Source organism: Anas platyrhynchos, chromosome 3 (assembly GCF_047663525.1).
Source record: "Anas platyrhynchos isolate ZD024472 breed Pekin duck chromosome 3, IASCAAS_PekinDuck_T2T, whole genome shotgun sequence".
Taxonomy (NCBI): Eukaryota; Metazoa; Chordata; class Aves; order Anseriformes; family Anatidae; genus Anas; species Anas platyrhynchos.
The window spans coordinates 75,223,113-75,240,938 of NC_092589.1; the positions used below are offsets into that span (position 1 = coordinate 75,223,113).

Below are 17,826 nucleotides of genomic sequence, written 5' to 3' on the forward strand. Positions count from 1 at the left end.
GATCTGTACTTGCTGAGTGTGGATTGTCTAGCTCAGACAGAAGACAAATTACAAGCTTTGCATTGCATTGGATGGGCACTGGATTGGAGATGCCTCTATTTAGGGTGTGCTGAGGACTCTTACTGGCCCACTTCTGTTTGGTACATTGTCACAAGGGATATGGAATTATTTTGTTTTTCTGTTACAAGATGTGGTTTTGAAAACTGCACCTCTGGTTGTTCTAATTCTGTTGTGTGTCAGAGGGTTCAGTCTCTGCTCCAGCTAAGTACTTCTCAGTTGTTCATAGCATTGACATAAAATCATAGAATGGCTCAGGTTGGAAGGGACCTTAAAGATCATCATCAGAATGAGGATGAAGGTAGTACTTGGTGCGTATGCACATCTGAGTATGGGCCTCTTTCCTCTCTTTTCTGTCCAGCAAATAGTGTGTAAAATGCACTCCCTACATTTAAACCTCTGACTCTTGTATGGCTGAACTAGGAGCATGGGAGTGTTAGTTTCTTGCGTGTTAACCATCAGACCACTGCTGTTGGATCTGTTCGTTGTTTAGTTTGGAAGTGTCTATAGTAAATTTTTGTAATGCTTCTAGCAGGAAGCCTGGAGTGATAAGGTTCTGTCAGAGGACTTCTGCCTTGAACACCAGCAGTGAGCCTGTTAAGTTAGCTTTACCTACACTGCCTGTTTCCTCTTTCCAAGAAATAATTGTAATGTGACATGATTTGGTCTTGCTGGTGAAGGCTGGGCTTAGTGAAATATGCTATAAACACTTCAGTAAACTAACAGGGTTTTTTTTTCTATTTATGAGTTGTCTTCCCAGAGAACAGGGAAGTTTACACCAAGAAAACACTGTTGCTGATGATAAACCTGAATTCAAATGTTTATTTTTTTTTTCCAATACTTAGTTTCTTGAGTTAATTTCCTGTATTTATAGATTCTTTTGCAAAGATTTTTCCAAACATTAATTTGAAGTTGTGAGCACAGCTTCTGGTAATGTAATTAAGGCCCACTCAGAGAATTTACGTTACCTAATTAAAAATTAAACTTTCCTATTCTTGCCATTTTTACTCTTTGTATTCCTTTCTCATCCAGATTTATTGGAAGCTTTTCTGGTTTAAGTCTAAATCATGACAAGAATGTTTTATTTTGTATGTTAGTTTGGTAAGGAATATACAAATATTAGCAGCCGTGTGGGTCTATTTTATTTTTTATTTTAATACCTCTTTGGCAGTCATTTAAAATGTGGTGCTGTAAGCAAGTCTTTTTTTTATCCCATGCCATAGGGAGAGCGAAGTCATGATAAAGGTACTGTGATGTTACAGTTGTCCTAGGGACTGCCCAGCAACACTATGCATAACTAATCTAATGTTAAAAATCTCTAATGCCATCTAAACTTAAAGGCACTACATTAGGTGTTTGTGTTTTCTTTTTTTTTTTTTTTTTGGAGGTCTGAGTTGCTTCTGTAAATGTGCCTGTAGAGCACTGAGGGAAGAGCTTTATTCAGAAGTATAAATCGTTGATTGACTTTAGGTAGATTAAAACCAGGTGTATTTCACATTTGTGAATTACCACGTTAGTAATTGCATCAGAGTTGTAAAGCATCCTCTAAGGTGTCTATCTTCTGGTTTGTAGTGGTATTATAGTTAGAAAGAATGCATTTAAATCGTGAGTACTTTAAGGATAGAATTGAATATATACACCCTTATGAATATCATATATGTATATAATAGAATCACAGAATAGTTTGTGTTGGAAACGACCTGAAAGACCAACTAGTTCCAACCCCTCTGCCGTGGGCAGGGACACCTCCCACCAGAGCAGGTTGCCCAAAGCTTTTGATGCAGTCCAGGACATAGCATGCTTTCTGGGTTCCAAGTGCCCTTTGCTGGCTCACGTCGAGTTTTTCATCATCCAACACCCCCAAGTCCTTTGCCTCAGAGCTGCTCTCAGAACTGCGTAGAGTTGAGTAGAAGTAGTTTTAATTTCTTACAGATTTTATTATGTGTTTAGGATTGAAGAATTCTTACCTTTTGGGATTTAAAGAAAGAAAACTAAGATGAATTTGAGAATGTTTTGCCTGTGCATGAACTCATGAACATCTCAGATTCTTCACTGTATTTGTGGTAAAGGAATTCTTAGAGATTTCATTCTTGGCCAGTTCAGTTAATAAGGCATAAAACTTCTAATATATTTATTAAATTAGAAATAAAAGATACTCTTAAATAATATCTTCTAGGTCATTTGTTTTTCCTTGAGTAAAGCAGCAACATCTTTATCATTCTGACACCTTATCTGATTAAGGTAGTTAATGAGTGTTTAGGACAGTAGTTAGATCAGGATGGGCTGTGGCAGCGTATCTGATTAATCAGTACAATTTATCATTGCATGCAGTCTTTTCTGAATTGAAAAATGATTTCAACTGGATATCCCAATTTGTTTCATGTATTGAGATCCTTACTGTAGTAAGCTCAATTTCTTAACAGTGGCTCATAAGCAGTGTACATATGCATAAAAACTAATAAAATATTTTGCAAGATCTGGAATTTGCTGGTCTTATTTAACTTTGAGTTAAAATTTTGAGTAGATGTTCATAAAATTATAGTGCTTATATTTGATTTTGGGGGCTGGTTCAGGATGTAAAAGTGTAAATTTAATGGGGTTTAAAGAACAGGGTTTTTTTCAGCATGTGATCAGACCCTAACATTAGATTGCTTACTCCTTAATATACTACATTGTTTCATCTAGGAAAAGAAACTTAAATATTCCATTTTTTCCCCCAGCTTGTCAAGTAATTATGAAGCTCAAATGAAGAGTCTCTTAAGGATCGTGAGGATATTTTGCCATGTCTTTCGCATTGGCCCATCCTCTCCCAGTAATGGAAATGACATGGGCTACAATGGAAATAAAACTCCAAGAAGTCAGGTGTTCAAGGTCAGAAAAGTATATGATGTTGTTAGGAAGATAGACGTTAAAGAGATGAATTTCACAAAGCATGCATTCATTAATCAGACATCTCATGAACAGGAAGTAAGTTTGGTTGATGTCCCTACCCCTTCTTAAGTTAAGCCTACCTCTTTCCTTCTCTTTAGTTATATTTTCCATTGGATTCATTTAACCGTTGATGCACATTTCATCTTATGGTTTCTTTTTATTTCTTGTTTAATTTTAATGTATTGTTTATCAGATGTTAAAGGTTTAGTTGCTCAGCTGATTTTGGTAAGATTTTTAAAAGTTGTAGTATTTTATTTAAGAATGTAGTAATCTCAGAATGTGGTAATATTAAGCAATATAAAATAATGTATTACTGTAACTTCAAAATGCTATTTATTGGTGTTTCTTACCATTCAGTTTTATCTAGCTTTGCAAAATAGACTGAAATAATTGAATTCTTAATCTCTTTGTTTTTCTTACTGATGATGATTTTTTTCCCCAAGTTATTCTTGATTTTATTACTATATGCTTTAAAATGTGCCAGCTTACTATTACCCTCACAAGATTCTTGTTTTTTTATCTGCTTTCAAACATGTGCCTTAGGCTTTAGTCATTTAGACATTTAATTTTTGAAAGTTGTTTTTAAATTTAGATGCCAGTTCTTATATAGTTCATATAGGTTGGACTAGGTGATCTTGGAGGTCTATTCCAACCTAATGATTCTGTGGTTCGTTCTTAGTTTACATAACAATTTTCCTTAACATTCGCATTTCTTTCAGGGTGTTCTGAAAACAGGGTATTTTGAAATTTCTGCAGTTTTTTGGTGGTCTGGTGTGTTTATCAGATTATTTCTAACGATTTTTAAAACAGTTTTATTACAGTATTTTTAAAACTAAAAATAGTTTTTTTTAAAACTATTGATAAGTTGATGAAAGATGATGCTCTAATTCCAGCTGTGTTTAGTTAAGTAGCTCAGTTTTTGTTTAAACTTCTTCCCTTGGAAAGAAGGAAGAAAATGTGGTACTGGTGATTCCCTTTTCCTTTTGGGAGAAGGGAAAACTCCCCACTGTATCTCTGAATTATTATGTTGATAAATATTACAATGGTACTGGAAGACCTGGTTGTTGTATGCCTTCATTGGTGCTAGTATTTGCAGGTCAGTGGAACAGAGATACTTTTTAAGTACAGTCTGGTAGAGAAACCATAGAGGTTGCTGACCCAGACCAGAAGTTAAATCTGTATTTAAACAAAAGTCAGTGCAGAACTTAAAGATTTAAACTTAAGATCTGTATTGAAAATCGTAAAGGGAAGCAGTTTTAAATTGGAATTTACTGTTAATCTTAGGATTCAGTTGTGGGATGTATGTCCTAGACAATCTCAGTTTTGATAGTTTTTATTGGGAGAAAACAAGTCTTTCAGACTGCTGGTTCATGTCGTATGTAAGGTTTTCCGTCAGTACTTTCCAAAGCACAAAGTGAGACAGGTCACCACCCCCTTTCTTTGAATGCTGTTTATTTGAACAAGTAAAGACCTGCAGATACTGCTTTGCCTTATTGTATAGGATGCTTATCTGCTGCTCCATACTGCCTCCTTTCAAGAGTGATTGAGATCGAGAAACTTCTATTTGGAGGGGTTGTTGGGGTAGCAGTGCCGGGGGTTCTCTCTTCTGGTACCCTTGTGAGATACACAGCGGAACATTAGTCAGGCCTTACTGGCTTTTTTTTCTTGACTAAACCGCTGAATGAGTTTGCGATCAGAATCAGTGAAAAACTAGCTTTGAAAAAAAAATGAATTGCAAATTCTGAAAGGCATACTAAGTCTGTAGGAAAATTAGCAGTAAAAGCTGGGATATCAGCAGCAAAACAGTATCTGACAAGATTGGGAGAAGAAAATACATTTTGGAGAGGTGGAATATTCTAGTAGAAAACTACCTAGTTTCTCTACCTAGTTGTCATACATTAAGAACAGCTGTATCTTCATTCTTCCATATATTCAGTGAATCTTATTTTCCCTTGGAAAATAAGGGAAATCCTTCTGTGTTATGTCTTGTGGCATATATACCAGATAGGTCTAAGATAGAAGCCAACTTGATCTTGTATGTTAGATGTTTATGTAGAAAATGTGTGCTGGAGTTACTCAAATCATCACCTAGATTAACAGGAGGTCACTAGGGGTACAAGCAGAAGGTAGTTTGATATGATACTTAGAGCAAAACCTACTAGTCTTGGAGATCAGACTGTCTTTCTTTCCTCAAATTTCTTATTGGAGAAAATGGAAGCATTTCATTTAATGGAAACATTTAACAGTAAATTTCCAATGGAAGCATTTAACAGTACATTTCAACACAGCTTTTATGGGAAGTCGTTTATTGTGTACTGAAAACATATGGTTGGTTATTAGGTATACTGATAATTCTCCAAATACTGTATACTTAGATTTCTCTATGCTGCAAATAACTCCTACTTTTAAAGGCAGGTTTAGAAGATATTTTTTCCAATACCTGAGAAGTCCTTAAATTCTTTCATTGATGAAAAATGTTGATGCAGCAGTAATATATAAAAAAGGGATTGTGTTAATGTTCACTTTTGCTTGTGAAATGCTGTTGAAGACTACAGTTAGAAGTCTCCCTGTACTCAAAATGTATGCTTGTGAAATGTCCCCTTAAGCAGTGTTAAGGAGCAGCACAGTCAGTCCTCATGGCTTTTGAAATGCTTATAAGAAAGCCGCAGGTCTTGCAGTCTGTAGTAGGTCTGCACCTGAGAGCAGATGTGTGACAATGCAGTTGGGCTAGGTTTCATTTATATTGGTTCTAAGATGGTGGTAGTGAGTAAGGAGTGACTTTGTTCAAATGAAAGGCATAACTTTAAAAATGGCTCTGAGATTCTATTAATAATTCTTTCTATTTCATGAAGCTAGGTATTAGTGACCCCCCAACCTGAGACATCTGGGATGCTATCAAAAAGAGCTGTGTGATCTTATTCCACGCATAAAGCACAACTTAGTGAATATGTGCATGAATCTGAATCTCAGTGGCTTTGTCTAGGGTTTGCTCCATCCATCCACCTTGTGGGGTGAACTTCTTTGACCAAGACCTTAAAAAAAAACCCAACAAACACCTGATAAGCTCTTATTCTTAAAACTAAAGGTGTATATTACTGTCTCTGCTTGAATGCAACTGTCTGGCAGTACTGTGCTGTGTAACAGCAGTGAGGCCAAACTGTGTTAAGCAGCTCAGTGTTTTACTCTTCCTAAATTATTTTACCTTTACTACATCTCTACCTTGTTTTCAGTATATATGAAATTCTCTCTCTGTGCTCTGTGGCTACAAGTAGATTTTTTAATGAATATTTGAGTCTTATCTCTAACTTGACTTCTGAAATATCATTTAAAGCTTTTAAATGTGCATGATATTTATTTGCCTTAATATTAATGACGTCATAATTGTCTTAACAAATGTGAACATGCTCCTTTTTGTCTTTTTTTTGCATGTATTTATTGCAGCCACTAGAATTGCTCTGGCACTCTTTGGATGAATGGCTAGTTCTTATAGCCACAGAGCTGATGAAAAACAAAAGGGACTCTGCCAACATTACTTCTATTTTGCTGAAGCAAAAAGGACCAGATCACCAGGATGCTACTCCTACTCCTTCCTTTGCCACTGCAGGAACTGAGAGCACAAAAGAGCTATCCACTGACACAGGGGACTCGAAAACATATGAAGTTGCCGGGAAGCAGGAAGCTTGTGCTGATTGCCAGGATGTTATCTCCATGACAGCAAACAGGCTAAGTGCTGTCATTCAAGCATTTTATATGTGCTGCTCCTGTCAGATGCCTCAGGGGTAAGGAAGATCTTGTTTGTTAACTGAACTATTACGATTTTAGAATCAGATGTACTTTCTTGGAAGAACGTTCATGCTGACCAGATGATATTAATGGCACTCAAGGATGTACTTCCTAATGCATTCACTAGGTCTATTTTTTTCTCTGCTTTAATGGCACCGAACAGCACAGCAAATTTTGCATAGTGCTGCTACCTATGAAAGTAACAGCATTGGAGCAGGATACATATTGAATGTCTAATAGCTCTTTTTAATCATGTGGGATACATGCAGGAAATGTAATTTTGGTCACCTGAAACTGAGCTGTTTCCGCTATTGGTTATTAAAATGAAAATATCCCTAAGTTTAATGTGATTATCCAACAACAGCTATCATTGAGCTCAGAAAACATGCAGATTATCATTGTATATGAAAATGACAGCTGAGACAGAACTCATTTGCCTGTATTGCAGAAGTTTATAATAAGCAGCCCTTCATCTCAAAGTAACACTGGCTTGGAATTCTGCAACACATTGGCAAATGTTATATTGTGTGGAGCAAACATCACAGCTTATGTAAGTTTGATACCATCAGCGTCTGGTTTAAAAGGAAAAAAAAGTAGTGTCTGTCTACTGTAGCTGAGGTCTTGGTCTGTCCAGGTTGGTTAGGGATTATATTTGTCAAGTGAATGAAAACATCCTTTGGCCCTCTTGAGTGGAGGAGTAGGGAAGTGTGGAGGTGTGATCAGCTACCTGAGGAATCTTGAAGTGAGGTTCCTGCAACATGACAACTCTTGGTTATTGCCTGCTGCTGAAAGGATTTTACTTTCTCTGCCACATGTAGTGAAATAGAAGTTCTCAAATCAGCCAGTGCTGTCTGTCTGGTGTATGCCCTTCCGTGGGCATTCTGGAAGATGCTCTGGAAGTGGCACATTTAACGAACAGCTCAGTACTTTGACTTCTAATTTTACTCCACCTTAAATAAGAAACTGCTTGTAATCTATTTCTGTTGACAACTCTATCAAACTGTACTAAGATAAAATGACAATAAAGGCTTATTTATGACAGCCAAATGAAAAGCAGAAATGTTTATGGAAGTGAATAAGTACATTTTTTCCCCTTGATTTATCTGTTTATACCAAGATTAAATATGAGGCTGTCTTCCTCTACCATGCTGACTTGCTAATGGGCTTTGCCCACTAGTTCTGTCCCTCTGTGTGCTTTACACTCAGATTAGAGAAAAAAAAACCACGTGAATACTATGTAGGCTTAATTGAGAGTTGTTATTTGTAGAAGCCAGGAGAGTAAGAACTGTTTCAGTGACTGATTGATAACTGGGATGACTCCTTGGGATGCAGGAAAGTAAGGTAGAGCACACCAAAATTCTGAGTTTCTTTAGGGTTTTTCAGAACTTCGTAGGGAGGTGTAGAAATGTGAGAATTATTCCGCTTTACTGAAGTTTTCATAGTAATATGGCATAGTAAAATGGCACAACACTGCAAGTCGTTCCTGCTGTCATCTTCAAATAACTTTTGAAATTCCAACAAATGACATTTTCAGATAGAAAATGGCTCTATTGTTAAGTTTGAGCGTCTTGTTTTAATCGAGGAGAATAAACAGAGCCCATAGTTTTCCATTGTTCTTAATATTCATAAAATAAAGAAGATATTTCATGCTTAAATGGAAAATTAGCTGGCTGACGAGTTACTGAATGTAAATAGAGGGTTAGCACTTGAGCTTTGAAAGCATTAGAAACATTAAGGTTATTTTCTTGTTATGATTGCTTTGCTGGTGCTATTGAATCTAGGCATTCTTTGTCAGTATACTGAAAAGCGATGTTTTCAGCATCAAACCCTAAGAATGCATACAAAGTTTTTCCTCTTTGTAAATTGCATCTCAACCATAAATCGCCATACAGAGTGTAAAGAGAGTTCATCTCCTTTCAGGGAAGACCCCTCTCTTAGTTGTTCAATACTTTCAGACCATCTCTCAGACCAGAAGTGGTGTCTGTAAAATGTTCGTACTCTGTCTCTGCCTGGAAGATTTTCTCCACTTGTTTGTTGTTTTTTTTTTGGAGTTAGGGGAGGGATGTGCTGAGTTTTGTTTTTTCAAAACAGGATAAGGGAGAAAAAGGAAAATAGCTCTTTTTTTTTTTTAATACAAAAGAGCGGCTCGTTTTGTCTTAACTGATGTGTGGAACAGTTATTTTCAGACTTTTTGGTTTAGTGGTCAATTTTTTTAATAACTTGTGGAGCTCTAGTAATTTTTCAGAGGTTTTCTAGGATTGCTATCTTGTACTTTTTAAAGCACCATTTTTCACAACCTTTCTAGGCACTGGATGGATGAGAGGGTTTTAGCCTTGGTTGCAAGTATTCGTTAGCTCATGCACACACTAAAGGACCTAATTAAGTATTTCTTTCTGAAAAGCACAGAACATAGATGTAAACAAATGGTGTAAAGTTTGCAACCAAGTTCTCCAAACATAGGAGGAAAAAATAAACTCGTCTACTAGTGTACAAGATGCTTACATGGCAAGCAGTTTTATTCCCTTAAGAAACCATTAAACTCCACCTTGCCCCCCATTATTAATGAGTTCACTGTAATTTTATTTCTTCCTCGCTCTTTTCCTCATTTACTATAATTACAAGGTGTGTGGTGGGAGTTTTACCCAATGAACAAGAATATAGAACAATGTATAATATGTATTGTGCATATAATATTAGTCCTTCCATATATGTTTCAATACAATGTTTCCCTTGTTGTACTGAAAGCTGGAATGATTCAATGCAAAGCTGTGCATCTCCATTACTTTGAACTTTGTATTTGGCAGGTTGCTTGATTGTCTTGATCATTGGCATTTTTGCCTTTTCCATTGGTTTATGAAATCTTAATGCTGCCGAGTATTTCATTTAATGATTGACTCGTTAAAACCATCAGTTTTTATTTGCATAGCATTTTATTAAAAAGGAGATTGCAATAGTGTATGTAATTCAAATTCTTTTCAATTTCTCTAAACAGAAGTATCTTACGATTTTCTTTGAACAGGATGACATCGCCTCGCTTTATAGAATTTGTTTGTAAGCATGATGATGTCCTTAAGTGTTTTGTTAACCGGTAAGTTTCAAGGAATGGGGAGTTTCTTTTTTTTGTGTGTCCAAAGTATTTCAAACTTCATAATCAAATTATTTCTTCTTCTTTGTTCCAAATAAAGTCTTCTATTTCAAGGCAGATAAAAACTTTGATTCTTCCTCATGTATTTTATGACTTCTTAGAGAAGTCACCATCTTAGCACACTTGGCTGTTCTCAGTTTCTCAGGGACTACCCAGTTTATAACCATGTCTTCTATTTGGAGAGCTGCTTGTATCCTCTGTGTACAGAGGATGAGGTAGTACAAGTCATTTGGAAACAAAAAAACATTACAAGATAGAGAGTCTATTGGAACTGTTCTATAGGACTAGTTGCATTGTCTCTTTATGTAGACTTAATGTATCATGAAGCATTATTATTAGATCTCTGACTAATAGGCTTCTAACCTAAAGTATTTTTCTTTCAGAAATCCCAAAATAATTTTTGATCACTTCCATTTCCTTCTTGAGTGTCCTGAACTAATGTCCAGATTTATGCACATCATAAAGGCTCAGGTAAATGTCAATAGATATTTAGTTAAAATTTCTGTGAGTATAAAGAGAGTAATTTGGTTTAAAAACAAGTAAATACATCCACTTGGGGGGGATGGAAGAACAAAATGTGGCCTCCAGTGCTTCTGAATCTGGGATGCTGAAAGATCAGATTAAATAGACATGGGGCATACAGACTTCTCTTCTTTAAATTCTTAAAAATTTATGTGCAAGTTCGTTTTAGATTACCGGTGTTAAATGTGTCTCAAAAGTCCAATTTGTACATAAATTTCATAATAGAAAGTTAACTTCACTTAATTACATCTAATAAATTGAGCTTTAAAACAGTCTTCTTTAAGTGACTTCAATTTTGAGACAAACCACAGGGTGAATACACCATTATTAGTTGATTATGCCATAATTAATTAGTGGCAGCTCCTTCAGTGAAAAATGTTGTAGCGTTGCACTTCGTACCGTTTCATTGGTTAATTGTGGATGGGTGTGTTTTGTGTTTTTTTTTTTTAAGTAAAATATTGATGTATTGATAACCTAAATTCACTTTTTGGTTTAATGTGGGAAAGTTTTGTGGTCTTTTTCTTAGGGGTTTTGTAGTCTGACAGCCACTTCTGTATAGCTGATGGTCCAGTCTTTCTGCATCCAAGATTTCAGCAAGCACTTGGCCTTTCTTCAGCAAGTCTAGTCCTTTCCACTTCCCTAAAAACTGTATGGCTTACTAAGGTAGTACTGAGGAACTCTCTGCACATCTCAGAATGCATCAGTGGTGTGCATAACCATTTTCACAGAATCACAGGATGGCTGTGGTGGGAAAGGGCCTCTGGAGGTGAGGCTATCTGGTCCAACCCTCTGCTCAAGCAGGGACACCCAGAGCTGCTTGCCCACGACCGTTTCTATGTAGTTTTTGAACATCTCCACAGCCTCTCTGGGCAACCTGTACCAGTGCTCTGTCACTCATGCAGTAAAAAGTGCTTCCTGGTGTGTAGATGGAACAGTGTTTTCTAGCTGTGCTTAGGAGGTAGGAATTATGTATTTGAATGCATCTGTGTAATGTGGTTTACCTCTTGTTTTGCAGCCATTTAAAGATCGCTGTGAATGGTTCTATGAACATCTGCATTCGGGGCAACCAGATTCAGACATGGTGCACAGGCCTGTCAATGAAAATGACATCCTTCTGGTTCACAGAGGTATTGTGCTAGAAACAGAAGAGTGTCTCTTAAAAAATACAGAAATATATTGAAATAAAATGAATTAAGACATAAAATTAATTGGCTCTTTGTATTCAGATTCTATTTTTAGGAGTAGCTGTGAAGTTGTCTCTAAAGCAAATTGTGCAAAACTAAAGCAAGGCATTGCTGTGCGATTTCATGGAGAAGAGGGCATGGTAGGTAAAATGTCATGGTTTTCCTTTATTGCTATATATGGAAATACTAATTTTGTTTTTCATGAGTATTGTTTTGAATTAAATCCATGCTTAAAATAACTTTTATGCTTTATTAAGAAATGTAGTTACCTAGCTTAACTACCCAGTGGAAGTTCTAGATACTAATATATTTTATTTTTTTGACATGCAGGGACAGGGTGTGGTGCGTGAGTGGTTTGATATTTTATCCAGTGAAATAGTTAACCCAGATTATGCCTTATTTACCCAGTCAGCTGATGGTATGTCCTTTTTTTTCTCTGATTTTAGAGCATCTTTCATAAAAGCATCTTAATAATGTGAGACTCACTCAATTGATTGCAGGATGTAACATTGCTACTTTAAAAAAAAAAAGTGAGACTGACAGAATTGTTTTCATATATAGAGAAGTGAGCTGTTCAACATACATTTTTATAAATAGGAATGATTTTTAATTTGAAAATTCCATAATTTTGCTCTTCTTTTATAAGAGGACAGTGAGTTGTTAGTTTTAATGAGTCTATGCTGTTTAATGATTCCATTCTATTTCTGCCTGGTATTAGAGGGACATAACACTTTGATAGCAGCATAGAAAATGTTTTCCTTTCTCTTGCAGTTGTAAAGGAACTGTGGAGATATTACTTTATTTCTTTTTAGAACCACAAAGTCAAGCAGTTCACTTTTGTGGTAAAACCAGATGTTGGTCTCCATGCATCTACCTTTTATTTGACTTTTTGTCTTTTGGGTGCTTCATGCACAGCAAATCTTTCTCAATAAAAGATTTCACATGAGCAGCAGTGATAAATGTTTTGCTCTCTACCTTACAGAGTCTTAGGAAGTGGTAAGGATATCAGTCAACTGCAGAAGCATAGATCAGTTTCTGAAAGTTAAAAGTTCAGGCATGTCTCTTCCAAGGAGACCAGGACAGGATGATCTCTTGTCTGCATCTGGCTGGAGCCAGGTGGAAGAAAGTGAATATAGTCTGATCCTTTGTTTGAGTACAAATTGGTAAAAGTGTGGGCCATTAGATTGAGCAAAAAATGCATGTAAAAATACAACAAGATGGAAGACAAGTTTAGCAGATCGTGACTGTTATCCTTGTGCTGATGATAATTAATTCAGTGTTGCCTTGGAGAGTGGCTAAGCAGTGTCACTGTGACAGTATGATGGCATTGCATTCTAATACATTTCCTTCTGATGTGTTTTTGACAGAAAAACAAACAAAAAAAAACACCAGTTTTCCAGAACTGCAGAATAAAACTTCGTGCTTTTAGATGGTTAGCTTATTCAACAAATACAAACTTCAGTTTAATAATGATGATGATGATGATGATGAAGAAACGAGTAATGTTTTTATTTTACAGGAACAACTTTCCAGCCAAACAGCAACTCTTCTGTAAATCCAGATCATTTGAACTACTTCCGTTTTGCAGGCCAGATCCTGGGACTAGCTCTGAATCACAGGCAGTTGGTGAACATTTACTTCACTAGGTCATTCTACAAACATATTCTTGGTATGGTTTTATTTTAATCCTGTTTATTAGTCATAACAATCATCTGAGCAGTAAACTTCCTTTTTAAGTTGTGTGTGCGTGCTTGAAAGTGGGAAAAAGTCTTGGAAATAAATAAAAGTTTTGCTAATCTTCTATGAACATCAGAGTTACAGCATGATATGGCAGTGATTGCTATTTCAGTCTGAGCCTCTCATGAACTGCCACAGCATGCAGAATTTCCTTTCTCTTTAAGTGCTATTCCTTAATCTCCTTTGGAGGTGTAAGATAGTGTGGTGTTTTACTTTTCCTGAAGAACATGGATAAGGAGTCTTGCTTTTCCTCAAGAGCCACTCTTTAAGTCTTAGCAAGGCTTTCAAGGGATTGGATCTCAGTCTCTTTTTTTTTTTTTAATATATTTATAATCGCTCTGTTTATCTGCAATCTTTTTTCTTGATGTTTGCTGAGTCTGGAACAGATCAAGGAGTTTCAGATTTACTGTTTCTCTTCCGTGAAAGTGTTCACGTAACAGTGTTGCAGTCTCATGATGCAGCCGCAGTCATTTTTGTCAAGATCTTGCATAAGACTAGGGATATGTTTACTTACCTCCCTCAGCACTGCTTTCTGCTGTGGGATGGTGATTCTTGTACTGGGCAAGAAGAGATGGAGGACACCAGCATGAAGCAGCATTACATTGGCAGTGACCCATCAGGATCCCGTAGTCATTGATCCTTCATGTAAGAGAAGGGTTCCAAAGCAGACATTTCTTTGTATAACACAACTTGGCACTGACTTAAGAGTTGGCCTCTCATCAAGAGATTTCTGTGTATGAGCAGAAGAACGATCACAGTCTAATCTCTATGTGATGTATTCACAAATGAAAGTATTTTTTTTGCTGTTTACTTACATGCTTTGAGAATAGTCAAGTGTTGCTCTTGTGACCTCTTTTGGAGATGACTGCTAATTAATTTTGGTTCTTTTGTAGTTTGAATTCTGATTACATACTAGGTTTCGTGGTATCTGAATTAACAAGATGATGCACTGTTTCCTTTTTTTTTTTTTTTCATTTTGCTAAAATAACCTATTCTTATTTTCCCCATTTAAAGATGTCTGCCACTTCTGAAATTTAAGGCTGTCACCTCCGGTTACCAGATATGTTCTTTTGCTTCTTACTCACGTCGCAGAATGATATTTTTGCTGAAGTGAGAAATCAGCACAATATGTAAATCAGCAGTTGGCAGCTGAGAGCAAAGACGGTGTGTCTTCTAACAGAGCATATCACCATTCCAAACCAAACGTTAGTGATTAGTCTCTGTTAATAAGATCTCTCTCTGTTAATAAGTCCCTCTTAATAAGGCCTTGCTGTTCTGTTGAGCAGACATCCTGGAATTCTCCAGAGGTTTGTGTACATTCAGTTTGTTTTCTTTACTTTTTGGTTCAGGCTCAGCTATGGATTATACTTACTGTTGTTCACGCCAAATATAAGTTACCAGGTTTCAGACATAGTAGAGGTTCCCTTCAGCTATCTGTGAGGCCCTGAGTAACCGAATATTAGATCTCCTCTTGAAGCACGAGACCAGTTTCCTTCCTTTGGTTTCTTACCATACACTGAGATCCTTGATTTTTACTTGCTTTTCCTGATGATAGCACTGAATCCACTTGTTGTGTGGTAACACCTCTACCCAAGGAGTACTATGAACTTTCAAAGGAACTCTTCTCTCTGTGTCTAGAGAAGGTGTGAAGTGGAATTGCCGTAAGTAGAAGCTGAAACCTACATGAACAAATGTGGCCTGCTTTTTGAGACAGCACCTTTTTTCACCCTGATGAGATCTTTCCACGATAGCTTGTAGGCAAGGAGAGATCTCCAGCTTCAGTGATAACCCAGCTAATGTGGTTTATAACTTTAGATATGCCGTTGGTGCGATTTCTGTTTGAGAACTTAAACATTACTTTCTAGCTTCTTTTGCTTATAAGGATTGCACTCTACTACAGATCTAGAACTAAGGCAGAAATATAGGCAGAAATTAATAAGGCCTCTTAGGTTTCCTGTTCTGTGTCTGTATGCTCCCTACTTAAATGGGAAGAGAAGATAATTTCACTAGTGTTGTTATCCAGTTACTTTGTTGTTTCTCTAAGGAGAGAGCTCCATTTCCTTTTTGAAAGAGAAACTTCCATATCCAGCCTGCAAAGACACATAGGAACGTAACTGGTAAATTCCTAACCGTGCTATCTCCTGGTAGAATCAAGTATATTAAGAAAAACCCTGTGAAATATTATGAGCAAAAGTGAAAATTATTTTCTGGGTCAGTGGACTTTGAGTTAGGGACCTTATAAATCCTTGAATACTTCATGCACGTATCTCAGGGGGACTAGAATCTTGTCCTGATGAAACTGATGGAGTTTCTTTGTAGCTGTCTGGTTTGAGTCTTTATTGATCGGTAAAATATCTGTCAAGCAGTTGAGGGAGCTTAGTGCTTTGGTATCACAACTTGCTGACTACAAGTGTAGTTTCCTCTTGACACTGTACTTAGGTGTTTGTTTTTTTTTTGTCTAAAGGAGTCTGATTTCTGCTTTTCAGTCTGTTTTGTTACCCATGGTTTGCTTATGTTCCCCAGAGATGACATTATTTCCACATTTCATATGTGAAATGCACATATGCTTAATAATAGGGAAAAGTGAAAGTCCTTTAGAAACTACTAGACAGTCATTTAGAAGCTACTAGACAGCTATTAAACTTTTTTTTTGGAGAGATAACAGTGAAAATCCATTAGTTAATTATCTGCCCATCTCTTAAACTGGAATGTTGCAAAGTTTTATCAGAAAAAAACGATGCCTTACAGTTCTTGTGTGCAACATTTCAGCACAAGTCAGAACTTCCAGTGGAATCCTGTAACATGGTTTTTGCATTTACATGTTTGCACCAGCTGTTAACCTTTGAATTCTGTGTAACTGTTGTGGGTGCTGCTTCTGCTGTCCATAGCATGTGAAGACCTCTACTGATAGAACATTTGTGTAACGCTTCACAAATGGATGGAAGGTGGTGAAGCAGAGGGAGTACTTCCCAGTCATTTGCTTTTCTCTTTACCTACTAATACCTGCACCCCCTAACCTCTTTCCAAGTATTTATCTATCTTGATAGTTATCTAAACTATCTGCCTTCATAAAGGTATTTGGATTTGCTTTCTTGTGTAGTGAAGAGGCAGTTCTTTGGTGCAAACTTAGGCAACTTGTTCTGGACATGTTTGCTCAAATTTGTTCTTGAGTGCTGTGTTTGTGAAGGGCATATAAATAGGCAGTTTCCATACTTGGTTGGAAACCAAACTTCTAGCAGCTCTGAATTAATTTATTTTTTATAATTGAAAAATTATAAAATTTATTTATTTGCTTCTCACTGACTTGCAAATTCAGCTTGAAAACGTGAAATTTCTGTAAATTTTTATTTTTCTCAACTGAACAGTAGGTCTTGTAGCAACGGATTAAAAAGAAAGCTGAAGGGTGAAAGAATTTTCAAAGTACAGAAAGATTGTCTTTTTTTCCAGATCCTTTTCTGGGAGGAAAAGATAATGTATAGCAAAACATTATGTTTGAGTTTCTAGAAGTCGCATAGAAAACTTGAGTTTATTTAGGGTAATGTATTTAACCTTGTATGTTCTGTATGGTTAGATGCTTCTACTGATGTCCATTAGTTATGTAAAATTGTGCAAACTGTTGTTGCTTGAATGGTATGCCATTTGCTTCACTGGAAAGAAAAACATACAGAGGAAACTTCAATGCTTTTAAAATGTAGTAAGTACAGGTCTGTTACAGTTATGGTGAATCCCTTTTCCCTTTTTCTAATACTGCATTATTCTGGTTCCTCTCTAGAGGGCAATCTTCTACCATAAATTAAGTTAGAATGCCTTTCACTTTATCCTATTTATTTGGAGGATTTGTCTTTATTATTTTTTTTTCTAGGTATACCTGTAAATTATCAGGATGTAGCATCTATTGATCCAGAGTATGCGAAGAACTTGCAGTGGATTTTAGATAATGATATCAGTGATCTGGGTTTAGAGCTGACCTTCTCTGTTGAAACTGATGTGTTTGGAGCAATGGAAGAAGTGCCATTAAAGCCAGGGGGTGCAAGTATACTTGTTACACAGGAAAACAAGGTGAGTATACAGGTTTAGTCAGAAGCTGACAGTATAAGAAAAATAATTGGACTGACTTTCTGAATAACTGCAAATATAAATGATACACCACTTTTGAAGGAAGTACATTAAAAAGTTGCCAACACGTTTTAGCCCCCTTTTTCTAGCTTAATGTGTTATCGAAGTAGTAATCTCCATTAAGTGTTCAGCTTTGATATTCTTATTTCTGTCAGAACTCTCAGAAGGAAAACAAAGTGTTTATTTCAAAAAATGCAGATATGGGTAAATAGCAGGAGAGTAAAACGATAACAATTGCTTTAAAAAAATAAAACCACAGGTAACATCACAAAGCATCCTGCCTGCTAGGGCAGTCTATGGCCCTAGATTGCTGTGCAGTAATATACAGAATAACTGGCAGAGTAAAAAGCT

General features: G+C 36.4%; 1 protein-coding gene across 3 annotated transcripts in view; it reads left to right on the forward strand.

Annotated features, from left to right (window-relative positions):
• Positions 1 to 17,826, forward strand: part of HACE1 (HECT domain and ankyrin repeat containing E3 ubiquitin protein ligase 1) — a 49,207-nt gene that overhangs the window by 19,983 nt on the left and 11,398 nt on the right. For 2 of the 3 annotated variants that reach the window (XM_027454780.3, XM_027454782.3), the window contains 9 exons: positions 2,778 to 3,024; positions 6,430 to 6,767; positions 9,791 to 9,859; positions 10,300 to 10,387; positions 11,454 to 11,565; positions 11,665 to 11,762; positions 11,953 to 12,040; positions 13,142 to 13,291; positions 17,222 to 17,418. In XM_027454780.3, coding sequence (XP_027310581.1) covers positions 2,778 to 3,024; positions 6,430 to 6,767; positions 9,791 to 9,859; positions 10,300 to 10,387; positions 11,454 to 11,565; positions 11,665 to 11,762; positions 11,953 to 12,040; positions 13,142 to 13,291; positions 17,222 to 17,418 — 1,387 coding nt within the window. The remainder of the gene's footprint in view (positions 1 to 2,777; positions 3,025 to 6,429; positions 6,768 to 9,790; positions 9,860 to 10,299; positions 10,388 to 11,453; positions 11,566 to 11,664; positions 11,763 to 11,952; positions 12,041 to 13,141; positions 13,292 to 17,221; positions 17,419 to 17,826) is intronic. The other variant, XM_027454781.3, reaches the window with a different exon arrangement.